At 36.2% G+C, this 20,592-nt stretch overlaps 1 protein-coding gene across 1 annotated transcript in view; it reads right to left on the bottom strand.

Annotated features, from left to right (window-relative positions):
- The window catches only part of Nrx-IV (neurexin-4), a 405,554-nt gene that overhangs the window by 242,107 nt on the left and 142,855 nt on the right, over positions 1-20,592 (bottom strand). Inside the window, exons 6-7 of the mRNA XM_090384064.1 lie at positions 17,945-18,114; positions 9,721-9,888 (exon numbers count right to left, since the gene is read on the bottom strand). Of these exons, the coding sequence (XP_090240190.1) occupies positions 9,721-9,888; positions 17,945-18,114 (338 nt within the window). The remainder of the gene's footprint in view (positions 1-9,720; positions 9,889-17,944; positions 18,115-20,592) is intronic.

Raw genomic sequence — 20,592 nt, 5'->3', positions numbered from 1 at the left:
TGCTAAAGCATGAGCTCAAGTATTGGGCTGAGTAGCTGAGTGCTTGATGGGTTCTCTTTTAATCCTTTGAGGGCATCAGTCCTATTCTTCAAGTCCTCATATAATCCCACGAGAACACTGAGTTTGTGCTTAACTTCCTCATGATTATTGCAATGAACAGACACAAAGGCACCCCCCATGTCTCTTCAAGTCCTGATAGAGGTAGCCTCATAAAAAGAAGATGGGTAACAAATATATAGTACAATCCTGGTTTGTAGGAGAACTGCCTTTGCAAGTTCTCTCCCAAACCAAATTCCCACTACTTTTAGCCCTCTGCTTTACTGCTCTAGTCTTAATCATGTCGTTAGTCTAAATTTAGTTTAAAAACAACACACAAAATTAAGAGATTAAAAGGAATAATGCTACACTAGTCTCTTATTTAATAGCATTACAAATTATGCACTTTTAGATTACGTTATGTACTACATGATAAAATCAAATTATTAAAACATGTTTGTATTGCTATAAATTAGTTTATGGGTCTCTTCTGAGACTGATTACACTTCTACAGGACTAAGCAGAAAACCTCCAAGCATCGCCTATATCAATACTATAAGAATGGCAGTAGAATTTGAATAGTCATTTGTGTCATTGTCATTTGATTTGCTTCGAGGTCTGTTAGACTCAGTGCAACCACTTGTTGCTGCTGTTGCTTATGAAAATTTCTGGACAGAAGGGCAACGGGGCCAAGATGTGTCTGTCGGAGTTGCAATTTCTATATCCATTTTAATTATAAAGCTAAACCATCAAAGAGTATAGAGTATCTAATATTGGAAGATATTTAAGAAACAGAAAGAGTTTGCCTAAGTGTGCTTTAACATCAAGTATTGGGGGGGGAGAGAAACAAGTTTGTAGATTTGTCAATGAGTGGAAGAGGTGGCCCAGACAACTGCTGAAAAGGATAGACAATCATCATTAAAAATGTGCTTAACTGTAAGTTGTATCTGACATACTCAGTAAAGTGTATGTTCCTCTAGGAGCAGGTGTCTATGCATAAGAAAGGTGTACTTAATGCACAGTGTTGTCAGCATAACTTCTCACCTGTTCATCCATAAGCTGGAAATGCACAAACACAGATTTTTGTTTTTATTCTATACCAAGTGTGAAGATATTTTCACACTTGAAATATCTTCAAAGTTACACTCAAATGGATGTGTACAAAAGACATCTCTATGATTTCTATCAAGATTTTTGCAGCTCAATCAGTATGGACTCCTGAGATTCAAACATGGCTAGGAATCCAATGGGCAGAAACTTATTTTTCTTTCTGAAAATTCCTGAGTCTATTTTTAAAATGATGTATCAATGGACATGAGAAATGGATATTATTCTGTAAAGCAACTAAAGCATTAAGGAAGTTTGAACAGATGAGGATAGGAAAAGGTGATGATCCCCAGTACGATCTAATGCTGGTTTAAAAGCATAATACTGTTCCCATAACAGTACCACAAAAAAAAAAGAAAAAAATGTTCTTGTTTATACTCCGGCACAACCACCAGGTCAGTGGAGTTTGCAATAAATCATCAATACAAACGTTAATCGTATTTAGCAGTCATGGGCTGGAACCCTGGTCCACTTAAAGAGCACGCGCTACTGAATTCTCGCTCTCGACCACTCGGCTATGTCAGGTCCAAAGGAGAGGAAACACACTGTGGATTCCAGTGTCCATTTCTCTTCCAATAGTTTCTATTTTCTCAAAATTGAAACCATTGCCACTTCCACTGAGTTGTTGGATTTTGATCCATATATATATCTGTTTCTATTTTGAAAACTTGCATGTAATTGGGGGCATATTATTTTGCTTCCATTTTGTAAGACTGGAGGCAGACAAAGGTACAGCTGGCAGCAGCCAGGAAGGTTTTGAATTTATGTTTCAAGTAGAAATGTGACAGATTGATTTCCCAATATTGAACTGGGTATCACAGACCTGTTAGTTTGTTTTCATTTGGCATTACACACTGAGATTCATGGATAATGGATCAGCTTAGGTGTGTTAACTGCTTACATATGGGGGGGGGTCAACACATATTGTCCCTCACCTAGAAATATTTGAGTTAGAGATCTGAAATTTGGCTGGCAATTTAATCCGTCTCTATATAGCTATCTTCTAGAGTTACATGATTTTCCCAGCAGTGAATAAGCTCTTTCAGGTTTCTTGAATAAAACTCCTCACTTTAAGCAGAAAACATGGCTTTCAATTCATTAATTACTTCCTCATCAGTCTGAGATCTATGGCCCCACAATGGTTTCTTCATTTTAGGTAAGAGGAAGAAGTCTGAAGGTGAGAAGTCAGAGCAATAAGAAGGATTCTGCAGATTTTCAAAGCCACACCTATGGGTGGGGGTAATCTCTACGGATGGCAACTTTAGAGTGCCAGAAGACTAACAAAATGACCATGTTGGCAGGCAATTGAAATTTGACTTTTTTTGGGGATTGGCGAAGATAAGTGTTTTCACTGTTTGCTTATCTCTTTTGTTTCTGGGTCAAAGTGATGTCCAATTTGCCAACAGCCTTGTGAATAGGAGTATTTTCAGCTAGGAAGTGGATGCCTTTGGACAGCTTCCCACATCTCTTCACCTTGATAGCCTCTTTTAACTTTCCCAGAAAGTTCCTGCAGTATTTCCAGAAGAGTGCCAGAAGACTAACAAAATGATCTTGTTGGCAGGCAATTGAACTTTTGACTTTTTTGGGGATTGGTGAAGGTAAGTGTTTTCACAGTTTGCTCATCTCTTTTGCTTCTGGGTCACAGTGATGTTCCTAGCATTTATCCTGTCACAATTCAGTTAAAAACATGATCACCATTCTCTTTACAAAGCTCCAACAATTGTGCAGAACACTCTTTCCTGTGGAGCTTTTGAATGTGAACAATGTCAGGCTGCCAAATCAGATGTGTAGGAACTCATGAATTATGTTTCACCTCATATGCTATAAAATTTATAATCACATGTATGTTTTTAAGGACTAAGTGTTCTGCTTTAGCCACAATAGCAGTGTGTGTGTGTGGCTGAGATGGGTCTTCCTTCTCTCGGGTCATCATGCACACTGCATTGTCCAAACCTGAACTATCTCTTCCAATATTTCAGTCTCATATGATGAGCTTCACATACACAGGTTTATCTTATTTGCCTTGCAAATGAAAAAATTTTATAATGGACTGGACCTCAACCTTCTCCAGCATACCTGGAGATGTAGTGGTCAGAATACATCTGCATATAGGCTATAAATAAAAGTTCTAAAGACTGCTAGAGGTAAGCAAAAAACATTTTGGTGAACAGTATCTAACATACTCAGATAGCAAACAAACTGAATGAGTATTTTGTATCTACATTCACACATGAGGAATTATTAAGGTTATCAAATTGTAGCAGGATACTTAATGATTTTGTAATAACTGAAAGCAAAGTGGAGGAGAAATTGTTGAAGTTAAACATAAGAAAAGCACCTGGGGTGGATGGGATCTATCCAGTTATACTAAAGGAGGCAGCAAAGCAACTAAGCAAACCCTTAGCAATAATTATGAGAGCATCCTTGGATTCAGGGGAGGTCCCCACAGACTGGAGATGTGCAAATGTATCCCCAATTCACAAAGGGGGATCGAAGGGTGACACGAGTAATTACAGACCAGTTAGTTTAACTTCTGTTCCGTGTAAAATAATGGAGTCACTGGTTAAAGATGCATTACAGGATCATCTAGACAAGACTGCAGCAATAATTCAGACACAGCACGGGTTTGTTAAGGGAAAGTCTTGTCTGACAAATTTGATAGGATATTATGATGTGGTTACAAAGGACTGGTTGCAAAAAAATAATTTTGATATCATATATTTGGATTTCAGGAAAGCTTTTGACACTGTTGCGCATGGAAGACTATTGTACAAATTGGAGCAGAATGGTATTAAGGGTAAGTTGCTACAATGGATAAAAGGATGGTTAAGTGGGAGAAGACAGAGGGTGGTAATCAATGGGTGCTGCTCTTCGTGGACTAATGTTATTAGTGGAGTCCCACAGGGTTCGGTGTTAGGTCCACTGTTGTTTTGTATATTTATCAATGATATTGATGAAGGTATATCAGGCTTAATGTCGAAGTTTGCAGATGATACAAAGGTTGGCAGAGTTGTTAATGACAGTAATGGCAGTGTGCTACTGCAACAGGATCTAGATAATTTGGGCAGATGGGCTAAGAAGTGGCAACTGAAGTTTAACCTTGACAAATGCAAAGTACTGCATATGGGTAGAAGTAACCCCAGAGAAACGTACCAACTGTGTGGTACTACACTTAAGGTGGTAGAAAATGAAAAAGACCTGGGAGTAATTGTGCAGTCAGATATGAAGTTTTCTGAGCAATGTAGACAGGCTGCCAGGGTAGGTCATGGAGTTTTGTCAATGATATATAGGAATTTTGCTAGCAGGGAGAAGGAGGTGATTGTCCCTCTGTATAAGACAATGGTCAGGCCACGCCTTGAGTACTGCGTACAGGTCTGGAGGCCTCATTTTAGGAAGGATGTAGATTTACTTGAGCGTGTACAGAGAAGGGCAACAAGATTGGTGAGGGGAATGAAGGGTTCCTCTTACCAAGAGAGGCTTAAGTTCTCCAAATTGCAGTGGCTGGAGACTAGGCACCTGCGCGGTGATCTGATTGAGGTATATAAGGCCTTGAATGGGTTGAGCACGCTAAATTCTGATGGGATCCTTCCACTTGTTCAGATTACGAACCTAAGGGGGCATAAATTCAAATTAAGAAAAGACAGATGTAGATTAGATGTGCGGAAATTTGCCTTTAGCCAGCGGGTGGTTAATTGGTGGAACAAACTTCCATTTGTCGTTGTGGAAGTTGACAGGTTAAATAAATTTAAGGAGGAACTGGACAGGCATTTGAAGGGAATGGTGTGATTTTTTTTTTTTTCGCTGATGCTGCATAAGCTCATACACTTGCTTTCTTGCATCACATGTCACTACTACTACTAGTCCATCTAGCTGAATATACAGGAGATCTAGAATGTAACTGAAATTTAATCAGTTTTAAATAGTTGTATCAATGTACCTGTTGTTTCTTTGAGTCATTTAAGATACTGTATACAAGACATTATGTTTTGATATGCAGTTAGTTTTAAGTCTTAGACTATGTTTGTGAAAGTTGATTTTTTTTTTAAAATCCCAAACATGAAATGTATCAAAATCTATATTACTTAGTACCGTTCATGGGTTGAAGGAGATTGGGGGGATGGGGGGAGATGCTGGAAACTACTCTGGAAACTAAACATGGGTTTCACCACTTCAAGCCTCCAATAAGCAAAGTGGTTGTTTGTTTGTTATTTGGTTTTTTGGGAGCATTAGCAACTAAGGCCATATTGCTCCGGGATATGCGGTGGTCATTCCCTGACCTTTCCACATCCTCTGTATTTGGTGGTGACGGGCTCGAACCCAGTCTAATCAAGAAGCATGTGCTACGCACTGCTGCTCCTTTCCACATCCTCTGTATTTGGTGGTGACGGGCTCGAACCCAGTCTAATCAAGAAGCGTGTGCTACGCACTGCTGCTCCTTCCCACCTGGCTATGGAGGCGCCTAAGCAAAGTGGTACTACATTGGTTGATGAGAATCATCTACCACCTAGTGTTATTATTAGTGTGTATTAGTAGTGGTAATACTGGCTGTTTGTTGTTTGTTATTTGGTTTTTAGGAGCATTAACAACTAAGGCCATATTGCTCCAGGGATATGGGATGGTCATTCTCTGACCTTTCCGCATCCTCCGTATTTGGTGGTCACGGGCTCGAACCCCCGTCTAATCAAGAAGCGTATGCTACGCACTGCTGCTCCTGCCCGCCTGGCTATGGAGGTGCTACTAGTAATACAGTACTAGTAATTAGTACTGATTAGTATTATTACTAGTTGTACCACGCATAGGTTGGAGGAGTGGGGGAGGGGGGAATGCCAGAAACTTGGCTCTGGAAACTAAACATGGGTTTCACCATTTCAAGCTTCCAATAAGCAAAGTGGTGGTATTGCACTGGTTGATGGGAGCCATCTACTACCTAGATGACTGAAGTTTACTACTTAACAGTAAACCTAAAAAGCAGAAATTCTAAACAATAGGTAGAGGAAAATTATTTAAATACAATACTGGTTCAGGATGAAAGGAACAAATTTTACCATTGTATATCCATTGATATTTTCCTGTCATTTATATTTCTATTTTATTTATGGTTAGTTGGAACAGCTGCTCAACGGTATTTGTGATTGATATGGGGTGGAGAGGTCTTCTGGATATATATAAATTTCTAGTGAATGTGGTATATATATCACCTTTGTGATATTATTCATGCTAAGCACAAGTAGGGTGGCAATTAATACAATGGCCTCTGGGGGGGGGGGACTCCATCATCATATACATGTATTTTAGATAGAGTCCTTGTATCTCACCCAAAAAGTTCTGAAAGAAAGAAAGAAGTCCTCTGTATCCTAACTCAAATAAATTTCAAAGGATTCTAAATCTGAATGTTGTATCAAATGCTTTCTCAAGTCTAAATGTACTATCACCATGTGCTGCTTTCTGATATTTGTTTCGTCTCTGCTCTTACATCAAAAGTTAACCCATTGTTTCTGAAACAAAATTGGTGGAGCAATAAAAATTTGCCTTTTCCAATAACTATTAATCACCTATGCATCATTCATTTGAGGATTTTATCTAAGCAGCTAGTCAATAAAATAGATCTTTTCCAGGTATAGGAAATGTAATGACAACTGCATGTCTCACCATATAAGTTGGATATAAGTTGTTAAAAAATATATATTAATTAATTAACTTGATTTTACAAGTTCAAATGTATAATGGTATAATATATACCATCCAGTATACAGCAGAACTTTTAGGTACATTTACAATAGTTATAATTTTTTCCATGCTGGAAAAAATGTGGAAAACAGGTATCACGTGGGTTAAAAATGTTCTGTTATTTATTTAATTTCAGAACAAAGGAAAATATAACTACGTGATACCTGTTTTCCACATTTTTTCCAGCATGGAAAAAATTATTAGAAGAACAGAATAAATACTTTGTAGAAATTCTAAATGAATGAGCTGAAGAAACATCCCTGAAGAAAAGGAAATTCTTAAAATGGGAGAAATTTTGGATATTATCTCCATTATAGAGTGCCACAGTGGCTATATTATTCAGAGGTTGTTTTCCAAAGGAAAGTTCTAGAACAATTTTCTTTCCTTATAAAAAATTAAAGGCATTAATTGTAAAAGAAAAATAAATCTGAATGAGGAAGTTACAATTCCTAAATATAGGTTCTTATTATTTTCCGCTGGAACATAATATATAAGTACAGTAAACCCCCGCTATTCGCGGGGGTTACATTCTTGAGAAATGCCGCGAATACCGAAAACGCGAATACTAAGTTATGGCTCCCATAGTAATAAAGGGGTTCCTTTCCAAAGTATGAAATATATAAGAAAAACTAGTCTAAAATTTTGTCTATGTATGTATTATATGTACCTTCATATGACTATGTACATAGACAGTACATAGTGAAATGCAAGCATACATATGGCATCGAAATGAAAATAAGAAACAATTTAATATTAAATGTAATATTTATTAGAAATTTCAAACAAATCTTTCAAACCAGCGTCTTTGCTAGCAAAAAAAACTTATCCCGCCAGTGCTATCACCAGTTTCGCTAAAGTGTCGATAAAGGAGTTTTGCTTTTTCACGAATGATGAGTGAACTTAACAGAATTTTATTTTGAGTTCGATCTTCTATCCACAGATTTAAAGCTTTTTCCATTTTTTCTAATTTAACATCACGAGTTACAGAGCACATTTTTGAAACAATTAGCGCGTTTTCACGGACACTACGGCGTATTTTTTCTTCCGATTTCTTGATTGATCGTACCGTTGACTCATTGATTTTATAATGTTTTGCCACCGAGAAGACACTTTCACCATTAGAAATTTTATCTAATAACTCAATTTTATTCTCTAATGTCATCACCTTCTTTGATCTTTTCACATTTCCCTTGTTATTCGTAGCCATATTTTTGTACGGGTTAGAAAGAACTTGTCCACAATAAAGTCACTTTCTTCCATTAACACATTCGAAAAAGTCTGTTTTACACTGCAAAACGGTAGATTTATCACTTTTGTAAGCATATCAATTTATAAATTGATAAATTTATTCAATTTATAAGCATATAAATTAAAAGCAAACGACGAAACCTTCCATGACAAGTGCATAACACGTACTGAACAAGGATTAGCGAGAAACATCCACGCTCGCGATTTTGTCACCCCTCTCCCCCCACCCACTAAGCGCTGTTTTGACCGGGAAAGATAATTTTAGCCACGCCCATGTTTTTTTATGGCGGAAAATATTCACAGCACTTTAAAATTTACATTTTTTAGGTCATTTTATATTAAATCGGCGATCGCAAATACGCGATACCGCGAATAGCGGGGGTTTACTGTATACAATTGTATTATTGTATACAATAAATTTAATCGCAATGACTGACCGATAAAAGAAATAGAACCCCACATAAGAACTTTCAAAAGTCACATTAAATGTATCCAACTGTGGGAAAACAGAGATGAACACACCTAAGAGATTTTAGAAACTTTAAAGTTATCCTATATTATGAGGTGGAGCTTATCATAACAGCAAAAATCAAATTATGAAAATAATTTAGATTGCTAAAAAAAACTTTTAAAAAGCCCTTTTTATGTATTTTAATATTTAATGATATTACGGCTTGATCTTTTTAACAAGTTAGTTAACATATGCAGTGCATTTCAGGTGTTAGCAATAGTAATAATTTTTAATATATATAAAAAAAAGAAGGGCAATGACCTTTATGAATGAACTGAGAACATTTAGCTTCTGTGCATCTACCATACTGCCCATTCATTCATCCAATCAGTGCCCAGAACAAAAAATATCCAATGCTTCAGTTACAATTTACAGTATATGGAGAGCCTACGTGATGTGTATGGGGGGAAAAATTAATAATAATTGCCAGATTTCTATTGATCCAATTTTAATAAAATTTGGGATGACTTGACAAATATTTCTAAAAGATCCAAGTATAAAACTTCATGAAAATCTATTCACTAGGAGTTGAGTTAGTACATGTGGACAGATAGACATGATAAAAACAACAGGTGCTTTACATGTGGTATGTGCCTAAAAACTATTTTCACATATGTAAATTTTATTCTTTTTCCTGTAGTAAAAATCTACAGAATCAGTGTATGTAGCTATAGAATCAACATTCTATAGCTACAGAATGTTGATTCTGTAGCTATAGAATCAAACCGTGTGTGGTTGTTTGTTATTTGTGTTTTTAGGAGCATTAGCAACTAAGGCCATATTGCTCCGGGATATGTGGTGGTGACGGGCTCGAACTCTGGTCTAATCAAGAAGCGTGTGCTACGCACTGCTGCTCCTTCCCACCTGGCTACGGAGGCGCCACCATGTGTGGACTGGCATAAATCAAATCAACATAAGTGAAGGAATACCTATATATTAGAATGCTTACCACTTTAATAAGTTTATCAAGATACCCAAAAGAATATTTATATTAACAAAGTTTATCATTAACTTAGAATTATTTAAAAGTATAATTATTTTTAATGACCTTCATTTTTAATGTTAATGGAAAAAGAATTGTTTAAACTCACCCGACAAGCATACAACAACTCGCCATACTGCTTAAACACATATCCTCCATTTTTGAGATCTGTTATAAAATTTGAATTGTTTATATACAAATTTTCTATACAACCAGTAAAGTTTGATGTAACCACAATTCCATCTTGGTTGAAGTTTGATGTTCCCCCAACATATATCTATAAATAAGAACTAATTTTGAGCATTTACAAATGAGATTACACATATAAATATTTAAAATAAGGAAAGACTTAAATGGCATTTCAACTAACATGAAAATAAAATAAATGCAAATAAAAGGATGAAGCAGAATGGCATCAACAGGATAGAAACAAGCATAATTCTTATTTGTTCAAAACTATGTACAGTATGTGTTACAGGTTATCGGGCTCATCAAGGTGCATAATGTGGTCATCACTGCGAGGTCAAGGTTCTTTGGCTGATCAGATATTGGTCATTTCCAAGGAGGTTTAAATAGCGAAAATTTAATCCTTTAAATGCATTAGTTTTAAGGAAAATAACATTTGTTAATGCAGTCAAACACTCACTGTGAAAATTTAATCCTTTCAATAAATGTCCAAGTATCTAAAACTGAATAAAAGAATTAAATTCTCAGGCCATAATACCCATAAAAACTGATATGACAAGGAAGCATATCAGCGATGGTTCTTTTCACCTTTTATTTTTTTTTTTTTTGTAACTATGAAGGTCTTTCATCTGTAAAGATCAATACAACTACCAGTTCAAATTATCAGCAAGATTACCCAAATCTTTCCCATATACACTATGTAATGGCCAAATCAGATTTTTTTCTTTTCTTCCTTTTATTCACACATGTGAAACCTTGTTCCCAATCTTAGCGCTCTCTCGCTCTCTCTCTCAGGCAGAGATTTTTAGTAATCAGCCTCCACCAGCTCAACCACTTCTGTGGTACTATTACAATCAACTTATAGCTCTTCTAACTCTTCCATACTACCTTTTTGTCTGCTCTATTAAACTGGCCAACTGATTATTCATCTATCTCCATATCATCCTGATGCTATATATGTACTCATGGTATTTATGAATAACAAGAATGCATATATACATTCATAGTGTTCTATAGTTCTCCTCTATTCACCCTTCCTGTGTCATCTTAAGAATCACTGAACAATCGGGTTTTTCTTTCAAGAATATGTTCAGAAAGTGCCAGGTTTTTAGCCTACTTCCCAAAACACATGCCTATGCCATCACCCCATTAGCATTTGTATTTACAGTCCAATCTAAGCCAAATTAAATTGGAATCATACTTCTCAATTTCAATAAATGAGGCCATTTCAGTGTTGAACTCTTCAGCATTTTCCTTGTTGGCAGAAAATTTCTCATCATGTATTTCAAGCTCTCCTATTCTGTGTTGAGATTTAAAATTATACAACCATTAAGGGCTGGCTCTAAAGTCACTATTGCCTCCTAATTCTTTATTAAACATTAGAGCTTCCTCACATAAAATGGGTGCTGAAATTGTATATTGCTTCGTCTACTTTGTCATTGTCAACCTTTTTTCACAGTTTTTCTGCTAGAGCTACATCTTCACTTTCTAATATGGAAATGAACTGAAGAATTGACTCGCTATTCTTTTTAATATCAGAAATTGTAGCCACCTACACCATATATTTTGGCAATTTTCTTCTCCAATTCCCTGTATTTTAACCAATTAATTATTTCCACTTTGTCCATCTTTGTCAGAACAACACATTTTTGTTTACTTGACATTGTAAATTTTTAGCATCCATGAAAATTAGAATAGGTTTGAAAATCAAACAAAACAACACTAAACATATGACCGTTATTTTACTGAAATAGATAAGGACTTTATAAACACCGTTATAGTTTCCAAGATAATAGAAAAAAATCTGTAGGGAAAAAAATCAAGAGATGAAAATCCATAACATGACAATCATAACTATACCACCCATCCCAAGAATCTGTCTAGGAATAGCTAGAAAGCTAGACTTCAACACAGAAACAATAAAATCTCTAAACGACCAAAATATCTAAAACATTTCTACAGTGGAGAGTCATACAGAAAGTTCCAAACTAGACTGGGAAAACACCAGATGGACATCCAATATAGCCAATTTTGGATCATCTTAAAAGGGGAAAATGTATCATACATTGTAAAAAGGTAAAATTTAAACGATCCGGATCATAAAGAGAAATTAACAGAAAATTAGAACTGCTGTTGCTACAAGATCTTTCATTTCCGTAAATATGATAGCTTGTCCCCAAGCGCCAATAATTGAGAGAATGGAAAAAGCACTCAGTATTTGGATTAATGATAATAGCAGTAAAAAATGGTTCCCATTAGACGGCAATGTTATTTTTTTCCCTATGACTTCCAGCAGTCCCGGAAATCTCCATTGCCTTACTTTCCAGGTGCTGCTCATTCTAATAGAAGCAGTGCAAGAATCACTTTTGCCTATGCCTGCGGCCACTGTTAACCTTTTAGTCTAGCTTGGGGGGGATACACAGACTAAAAGGTTAATAGTGGCCGAGCATAGACAAAAGTGATTCTTGCACTGCTTCTATTAGAATGAGCAACAGCCTGGAAAGCAAGACAATGGAGATTTCCAGGACTGCTTCTCCCTGACAATCAGCATTGAAAATAAAATTGGAATCATACTTCTCAATTTCAATAAATGAGGCCATAGTGCAACAAATAAATACATGGGCTGTGTTAGGTTAACTAAGAGTGGAAACAGGTGCATGTATACTTGCATGTACACCAATGATGGAGTAAAGTTAATAAATTTGATGAGCTTGAAGTGCTAGTCAAGACATCAAAGGCAGATATTGCTGAGATATCAGAGACGTGGTGTCACATAGACATAAGCAGTGTAGAATTGGAATTTGGGGAGTACAATGTGTACATCTATATCATTGACAAGACTCCATGACTGGCCAGGCAGCATCTCTGCACTGCTCAGCAAATGTCATATTTGACTGCGCAATTACCCCCAGGTATTTTCACTTTCCACTTCCATGAGTGTAGTACCACACAGTTGGTATGTTTCTCTTCGATTATTGCTACCAATATGCAGTACTTTGCATTTGCAATGTTAAACTTCAGTTGCCGCTTTTCAGCCCATTTGCCCAACTTATCTAGAACCAGTTGGAGTAGCATACTGTCTTTACTGTCGTTAACAACCCTGCCACTTTGTATCATCTGCAAACCTGGACATTAAACCTGATATACCTTCATCAATATCATTGATAAATATACAAAACAACAATGTGCCCAACACCGAACCCTGGGGAACTCGACTAATAACATTTGTTCACGAAGAGCAGCATCCATTGATTACCACTCTCTGTCGTCTCTCACTCAACCATCCCTTTATCCATTGTAGCAACTTACTCTTAATGGCATACCTCTCCAATTTGTATAGCAGTCCTCCATTTGCAACAGTATCAAAAGCTTTCCTGAAATTCAAGTATAAAATATCAAAATTATTTTTAGCATTCAGTTCCTTTGTGACCACATCACAGTATCCAATCAAATTGGTCAGACAAGTTCTCCCTTTAACAAACCCATGCTGTGTCTTAACTATTACTGCAGTCTTGTCTAGATGATCCTGCAATGCTTTTTTAACCAGTGCCTCCATTAATTTTCGTGGAACAGAAGTTAAACTAATAGGTCTGTAATTACCTGTGTCTCCCTTTGACCCTCCTTTGTGGATTGGGGTTACATTTGCACATCTCCAGGACATGGGGACCTCCCCTGAGTCCAGGGAAGCTCTCATAATTATGGCTAAGGGTTTGCTTACTTCCTTTGCTGCTGCCTTTAATATAACTGGATTGATCCCGTCCACCCCAGATGCCTTTTTTATGTTTAACTTCAACAATTTCTCCTCCACTTTGCTCTCAGTTATTACAAAATCACTTAGCTGCCTGTTAGAGTTTGATAAACTTCTGGCACTCCCTTCATTGAATAATCCTCATGTTTGAATGTAGATGCAAAATACTCATTCAGTTTATCAGCTACCTGAGCATGATCATCAATAGTCAACCCATCTATGTTAAGTGGTCCAATCTGATTCATCCCTTTCCTTCTAGAGTTTACATAAGTAAAAACCTCTTTGCTGGTTTCCTTTGCATCCTTTGCCAAAGATTTCTCGTAAGCTGCCTTTGCCTGCCTAACCTCCTTTGTGACTTGATTACAGACTAGTTTATATCTGCCATAGGCTTCTGTGTCACCTGATACTTTATATGCATCCCATACATTTTTCTTCTCTGCCACAAGCCTCATTAGTTCATCTGACATCAATTTAGGCCTAAATCTTGAACAATATTTCTTCGTTGGTATGAAAAGCCTAGTAGCTTCCAAGATTAATTCTTTGAATTCTTAACATTTTGAATTTGCTGTTGGTAACATCATCAGTTGGTTCCACCATATAGAATTTAAATACTGTCTCAGACCACCGTAGTCACCTTTACAAAAACAAAAACCCTTCCCTTTACGGCAGTTTTCTTTGAGTAAATCCCACTTCAGCACAATGTGATCACTGCCATCTGGTGGTTCCTTTATCTGCAGATTCTTAATGCATGAAGAATCACTACTGATAATCAGATCAAGAGTATTACTCCCTCTAGTTGCCTTCCGAACATGCTGATGTAGAAAACAATCATACAATAAATCCACAAAAGCCTTGCTAGTGTGTGAGTGACCAACCCACAAATGCCAATCAATGTCTGGGAAATTAAAGTTACCCATTATAAGACACACTAATTTACTGGCCCACTTTATATCTCTGCCCAATTGCTCATTATACTCAGAGTCATTAGGCCTATAGCACACTCCTACTCTCAATTTTGATCTCCCAATGCTTATGTCACACCAAACAGACTCATCATTGCATTGTCCACCAACATCAGCCGGATGCCCTTAGATTTTATGTGTTTCTTAACTAGCAGCATAATCCCTCCTCTCTTCCTGTCCGGTCTAACACATCAGGAGGTTACATGATAAAACCTATGCTAGTTTATAGATCCTCTAATCCTCGTGCAATGAAAGGCACAAATAAAAACGCGTTACCAGTATACTAGAAAGCAAATAAAAAAGCTTGAGCAACTGCTGATTTATTTAAAGAATAGTTTAAATAAATCAGCAGTGGAAAATGCCAGCTGTGGAAAACTATTTAAAGCAGAAAAATCCAGATTTCAAAGTTTTAATACTATTGGATAAAGTGCCAGGCCACCCAAAAGTTCAAGTAATGTTCCTATCATCTAATACTAATACAACTTTTTTAATTCAGCCATTAGATCAAGGCATTATATCTACCTTTAAAGCTCATTACATCAAAAAATCGTTACAATGGATTTTGGAGGAAAAAAAAAAAAAAAGAAATTCTGATTCCATTGAAGTGATGGAGGCATGGAAACATTTTTTAATTGCGGACTGTATCAGAATGTATCAGGACTGTATTGCTCAAAGAAGCAAAACCATTAACATATGCATGTTGGAAAAATGTATGGCCAGAGTCAGTTCATTCAGGAAATATGGTCGAACTGGCAAAAAACAGTATTGATGCAATAGTAGATGTTTGTTGTTTGTTATTTGGTTTTTAGGAGCATTAGCAACTAAGGCCATATTGCTCCGGGTATATGCGGTGGTCATTCCCTTGACCTTTCTGCATCCTCCGTATTTGGTGGTGACGGGCTCGAACCCCGGTCTAATCAAGAAGCATGTGCTACACACTGCTGCTCCTTCCCATCTGGCTACGGAGGCGCCTAGCAATAGTAGAACTTGATAAGTCGGTAGGAGGGGAAGGTTTTGACGATATGACTACTGAAGACATTCAAGAATTACTGGTAGAAAAAGAGGCTAGCCAAGTGGATTTGGTGGAAATGGCATCAGAGGTAAACCAAATCAATTCAGAGGATGACAGCACAGATGAAAATTCTGAAGTTCCAAATTTTACACTAAAAAAGCATAAGGGAAGGCATAATCTTTAGCCAAGCAATTAGAATCTTATTTTTTGAATGCAGATCCTTCGACTGAAAGGAGCACAAAGTTCAAAAGGAAACTTCAAAAATACTTAGCTCCATACCATGAAATTTACAAAGATCTATCAAGCAAAAGCAAACCCAGATTACTGATTTTTAAAGAGAGCAGAAGATACATGAAATCTAGATGCTGCAGAAGAAAGTTCAAAAGGTGAAGATATTCTGCAACAGAGAAAACATTCTGGTTTGATTGAGATTAGCAATGATGAAGAGGAAGAAAATTAAATGATCGTACATTATCTCACATATATGTATCACAGTTTTTAATGTGTTTGTTCAGTTATTACTATTTTCAATAAAAATTAAGTTTTTGATAGTTATAAAAAAAATGGTGTATTTTTGTTAGCTTTTGGAACGTAACCTCCTTTTTGTACTGGTTCTTAGTCCCGTATAACATGGTTTGGCACTACATGAGATTTTATAGGAACCTAACCACCAGGTTACATGAGGGTTACTTGTACACAGTTGAATTTTTAAGACAAACCGAAGTTTGTATGTTAGGCATCATTGTTATAACTTCTCATATTGTGAAATCCTACACAATACACTTCTTTCCTCTTATTCTTCAAATAAGTAACACTTCCTCATTAGAGAACTCTGCTATTATTCATTCTCAGTTGAGTATCACCACCTAGATGGCACCATTTTGAAGCTATCTAGCCTCTCATCAGTGGGCAAGTACCTGGAGGTATAAGAGCTGACAACTCAGCTGTGATTTATTTACACAGTATATGATACTATGTAAATAAATCACAGCTTCCAAAAGGTGTTTGTACACTAGGCATCATTATTATATGATTACTTTAGTAGATTATCAAGTGACTTAAACAAAACCATTAAATGAACTGAATAATAATTTGCATAACTTTACAGGAGACATTGCTCAAGATACTGAGTAAGTAAGTGTATGCAATAAGTTGCATGCACTTACTTTGCATCACTGTGTTAATTTACACTTACAAGAGATGTTGATTACAGACTATAATACCAGTCCTATACATTAATATCCCATTATAGGAAAAAATTGCAAAGATTTTGATATCTTGGTGGGAAAAAGATTTAGAATACATTAGACAAATTGTTCACATTCTACACTTCTTAGATAATTTAATTTGATGAATAATTTAGTGCAAGTATTAATACTGATTTAACTCTATTTGTGCTTTAGGTTTTCATTAGGAATTGGCAATTTCAACTTCTATATATTTTCTTATTTCTATTCCAGACTTGAAAACAAATTCTAGAAGGAGGAATATGAAATGTTACAACTCAAGTAGGTTGTCTGTACTGGGACTTTATAATTTACTGAATTAGAATGCTAATAAATTAGTAATGTACTCTAAAACATGGTGCTTAGTATTTTATTTTAATTAAATACTGTCAGCTATTTTCCACTTTATGACTTTCAACACAATGTTAAATGCTCTTTCTTTTTCTAATCAATTTTCTAATGGTAGGTTGCCTGGAATAAGTGAAAAATCACAAGAAACAACTAAATAATCCGACTAAGGTAAAAAAATCCCATGCAAGAAGCATGCAAAAGTTCGATGAAATTTTCCGGTAAAAGTACTTTGCCGTAACGGCATTTGTATTGTTGCTCGCTCGGTAAACAGACAGTGGGTGTTATCGGTCTGGAGTAGAAGTTGAATCCAATGGGAGCTTGAAACCCTCCCAAAGTGGAGAGGGGGTAACCTGACATTTTTTATTTAGAGTCACTAACTGAATCATGAACAGTCATATTGGAAGTTCTGGCTTCATAAAAAATGTTCATAACGTAGTTTCACTGGTAAACTTCTTCGAAGTTTGCCGTGCTTCTGGTGTGGGCTTCCTTTACCTTTGCCTTTTTTTTTCTTAATAAGCAATTTATCCACTAGTCCACCAGTGATTCTAAAGAAAAAAGGTCAGGTTACCCCCTCCACTTTGGGAGGGTTTCAATCTCCCATGGGGATTCAATTTCTACTCCTGACCAATAGCACCCACTGTACGTTTACTGAACGAGCGACAATACAAATGCCGTTACGGCAAAGTACTTTTACTGGTAAATATATCGAACTTTTGCGTGCTTCTCGTGTGGGCTTTCTTTACCTTCGCCAATAATTCTTATGAGGTTTGACAAACTCCTACTTACTCACTAAAGCACTACTATTTATTAGTTAACATCCATTTAAAGAAAAGCTAAATAAAAGTTACCTCTCTGTTTAAATCCAGCTGAGAGAAATCACCACGAATTTTCTCCTTGACCACAACTCTATCTACAGAAAATGAAACATCCTTCTCCTGACGTGAAATCAAGACATCGTGCCATAAATTATCATCCAAAAGACTGCCAACTGATATACTGCTCAAAATCCCTTCTCCTCCTTAAAATATTTATGAACAGTACCATAATAAATTAATTTCCAATTATAAAATTTTCAGTATTCTAATTTTAAAAATTATGATTATACAGACTTGAACTCTTTTCATAATTCAACAGAAATGTAGAAAGTCAAATAAAACTATAGTTTATCCCATATTTTTGTATACAATTATTTCAATGAACTGTTGGGCAGATAATGCCTAAGAAGTATTTGCATTAAAAAACTTTTTTGTTTGAACTCTTTCACCATTGTGATGATTTGTTTGTTTGTTTAAAGGTTTTATAGTGCATCGGCATCTGGGTCTATAATGTTCCAAACCAACCATTGTGATGAAAATGAATTTCAAGCCTAATACATAAATGCATACTTACACTTTGTGTAACTTACAGATATTTCATCCTCTGTAAAATTGCAATTTTATAAAAAAATATCCTGGCAATTAGATTATTTTTATCTGATCTTGTGCATGCAGTAAAGCTGTCACAAGATGGAATAACATGTGTTCATGATAACTGCAATCTAGTTAAATGTAACCTAACCATCACGTGGGCAAATTTCTACTATCATTTGATGTCCTATAGTAGGACAAAATCCCACACCCACTGGAGGGAATGCAATACCAGTGGATGTGAGCAAAAGCAAAAAAAAAAAAAAAAAAAAAAAACGCCATATATATATATATATTTATATATATATATATATATGATTAATAGTTTTGTGTGTGTGTGTGTGTGTGTGTGTGTGTGTGTGTGTGTGACGTTTGTTCTACTGGGATATTATAGCCTCAGCAGAAAAGGCCAAGTGTAAACAGTGTGGTGTTTGTGTTGTGCTAATGATATGTTGTAGGACCTCTTAGCCATTGGATGCAGCAAATTACCAGGTGCTTTGTTGCAACTGAGTGGCCAAGAGGCTCTCCACATGGTTAGGCCAACGTCTACTATATTGTTTTGCATGTAAACTTATAATTACAAAAATGAGAAGTGGAATAGTAAATTTAAGGAGAAAACTTAAAATGTAATGTAAGGTGACAGTAAACAGGAAATTATATAAAACTAATTTTATATAATTAGTTTTATATAAAATTAGTTTTATATAATTCCGTTAACAAGAAATAACTTCTAACCCAGAGTTTACAAGACAAAAATTATCAATTTCTTTAAATTCAAGATATTAAAACTAAGGATAACTTATAATCAAGTATGAACATATAAGGGGGCTTAGAGGGGAACAAGTATTTTGTGTGTTATCAGACACTCAGTCTAAAACACTGATGGATCCAATATCTTTCTATTACAGATGATTTAGGAGAAGTCCAGTTGGCCTGCCACCCTAAAATCCAATCATGCAACCTTCTCGATGGTAAGCCCTGTTACGTCACTTATGTGGCAACGAACGTGTAGAGTGGTTCTCTTCAAGACGCCTGGTCAGTGTAAAGAGGAAAAGACCAAACCCTCCAGTACATGACAGCACAACAAAACAAATGGTCCTCAGTCCCCAGTGGCTTTTGCTCCCCCTCTTACGGCAGCAACAGGATCAGAGTGGAAGCAGAGGGTGCTAAGAATCTCTGGGTACAACCAAGCTGCCATGCACGGAAACTGAACTTAGCCTGTTACAACGGAAGATCGCTCATCGGTGAAGACAGGATATTAGAGCTGGAAAAGGAACTATAAAATGTGAATTGGAATATCTCGGTTTGGCTGAAACAAGAAGAAATAAATCACTTATAAGTTTATCAAGTGGAAATCTGCTGTATACCAATGGAAACAGCGAAAGGAGCAAAGGTGGAGTTGGCTTTCTGGTCCATAAAAATATAAAAAACATTTTGGAATTCAAAAGTACATCACCAAGGGTGTCAAGACTAATACTCAAGATTTCTAAGAGGTACAAGCTAAAGGTTATAATGAGTTATGCACCAATATCAAGCCATGATGATGAAGAATTTGAAGTGTACACCGAAACTGAGAGTCTTCTAGATGAGCAGAAAACCCACTACACTATTATTATGGGGGACTTCAATGCTAAGGTTGGAAAAAGACAAAACAGCGCGGAAAGGGGAACTATAGGAAATTTTGGAATTGGTGAAAGTAATGAAAGACTTTTGGAATTTGCAGAATCTCAAGGATTGTCAGTAATGAACACTTTTTTCAAGAAAAGTGTGAACAGAAAGTGGATATGGAAGAGTCCAAATGGATTAACAACTAATGAAATCGACTTCATCCTCACTAACAGAAGATATATCGTGAATGATGTTACCGTCCTGAATAAGGTAAATGTTGGAAGTGATCACAGAATGGTAAGATGCACACGATATAGATGTAGGAAAAGAAAGGAAAAAACTGACTCAAGAGTAAATAATATGAAGGTCTTTGAGATAACAGAAGAGGAGAAAAAGCAGCGTGTACTGGAACATAAGAACAAGTTCTGCAGAGTGTTCAGGACCGAGAAACCTATAGGGAAAAAGAAATCCAAAGAAGAAAA

The sequence above is a fragment of the Mastigoproctus giganteus genome, chromosome 1 (assembly GCF_048544385.1).
Source record: "Mastigoproctus giganteus isolate SK-2022 chromosome 1, ASM4854438v1, whole genome shotgun sequence".
NCBI lineage: Eukaryota > Metazoa > Arthropoda > Arachnida > Uropygi > Thelyphonidae > Mastigoproctus > Mastigoproctus giganteus.
The sequence above is the reverse complement of the archived record's forward strand: the minus strand, read 5'-3'. Positions and strand labels throughout refer to the sequence as shown.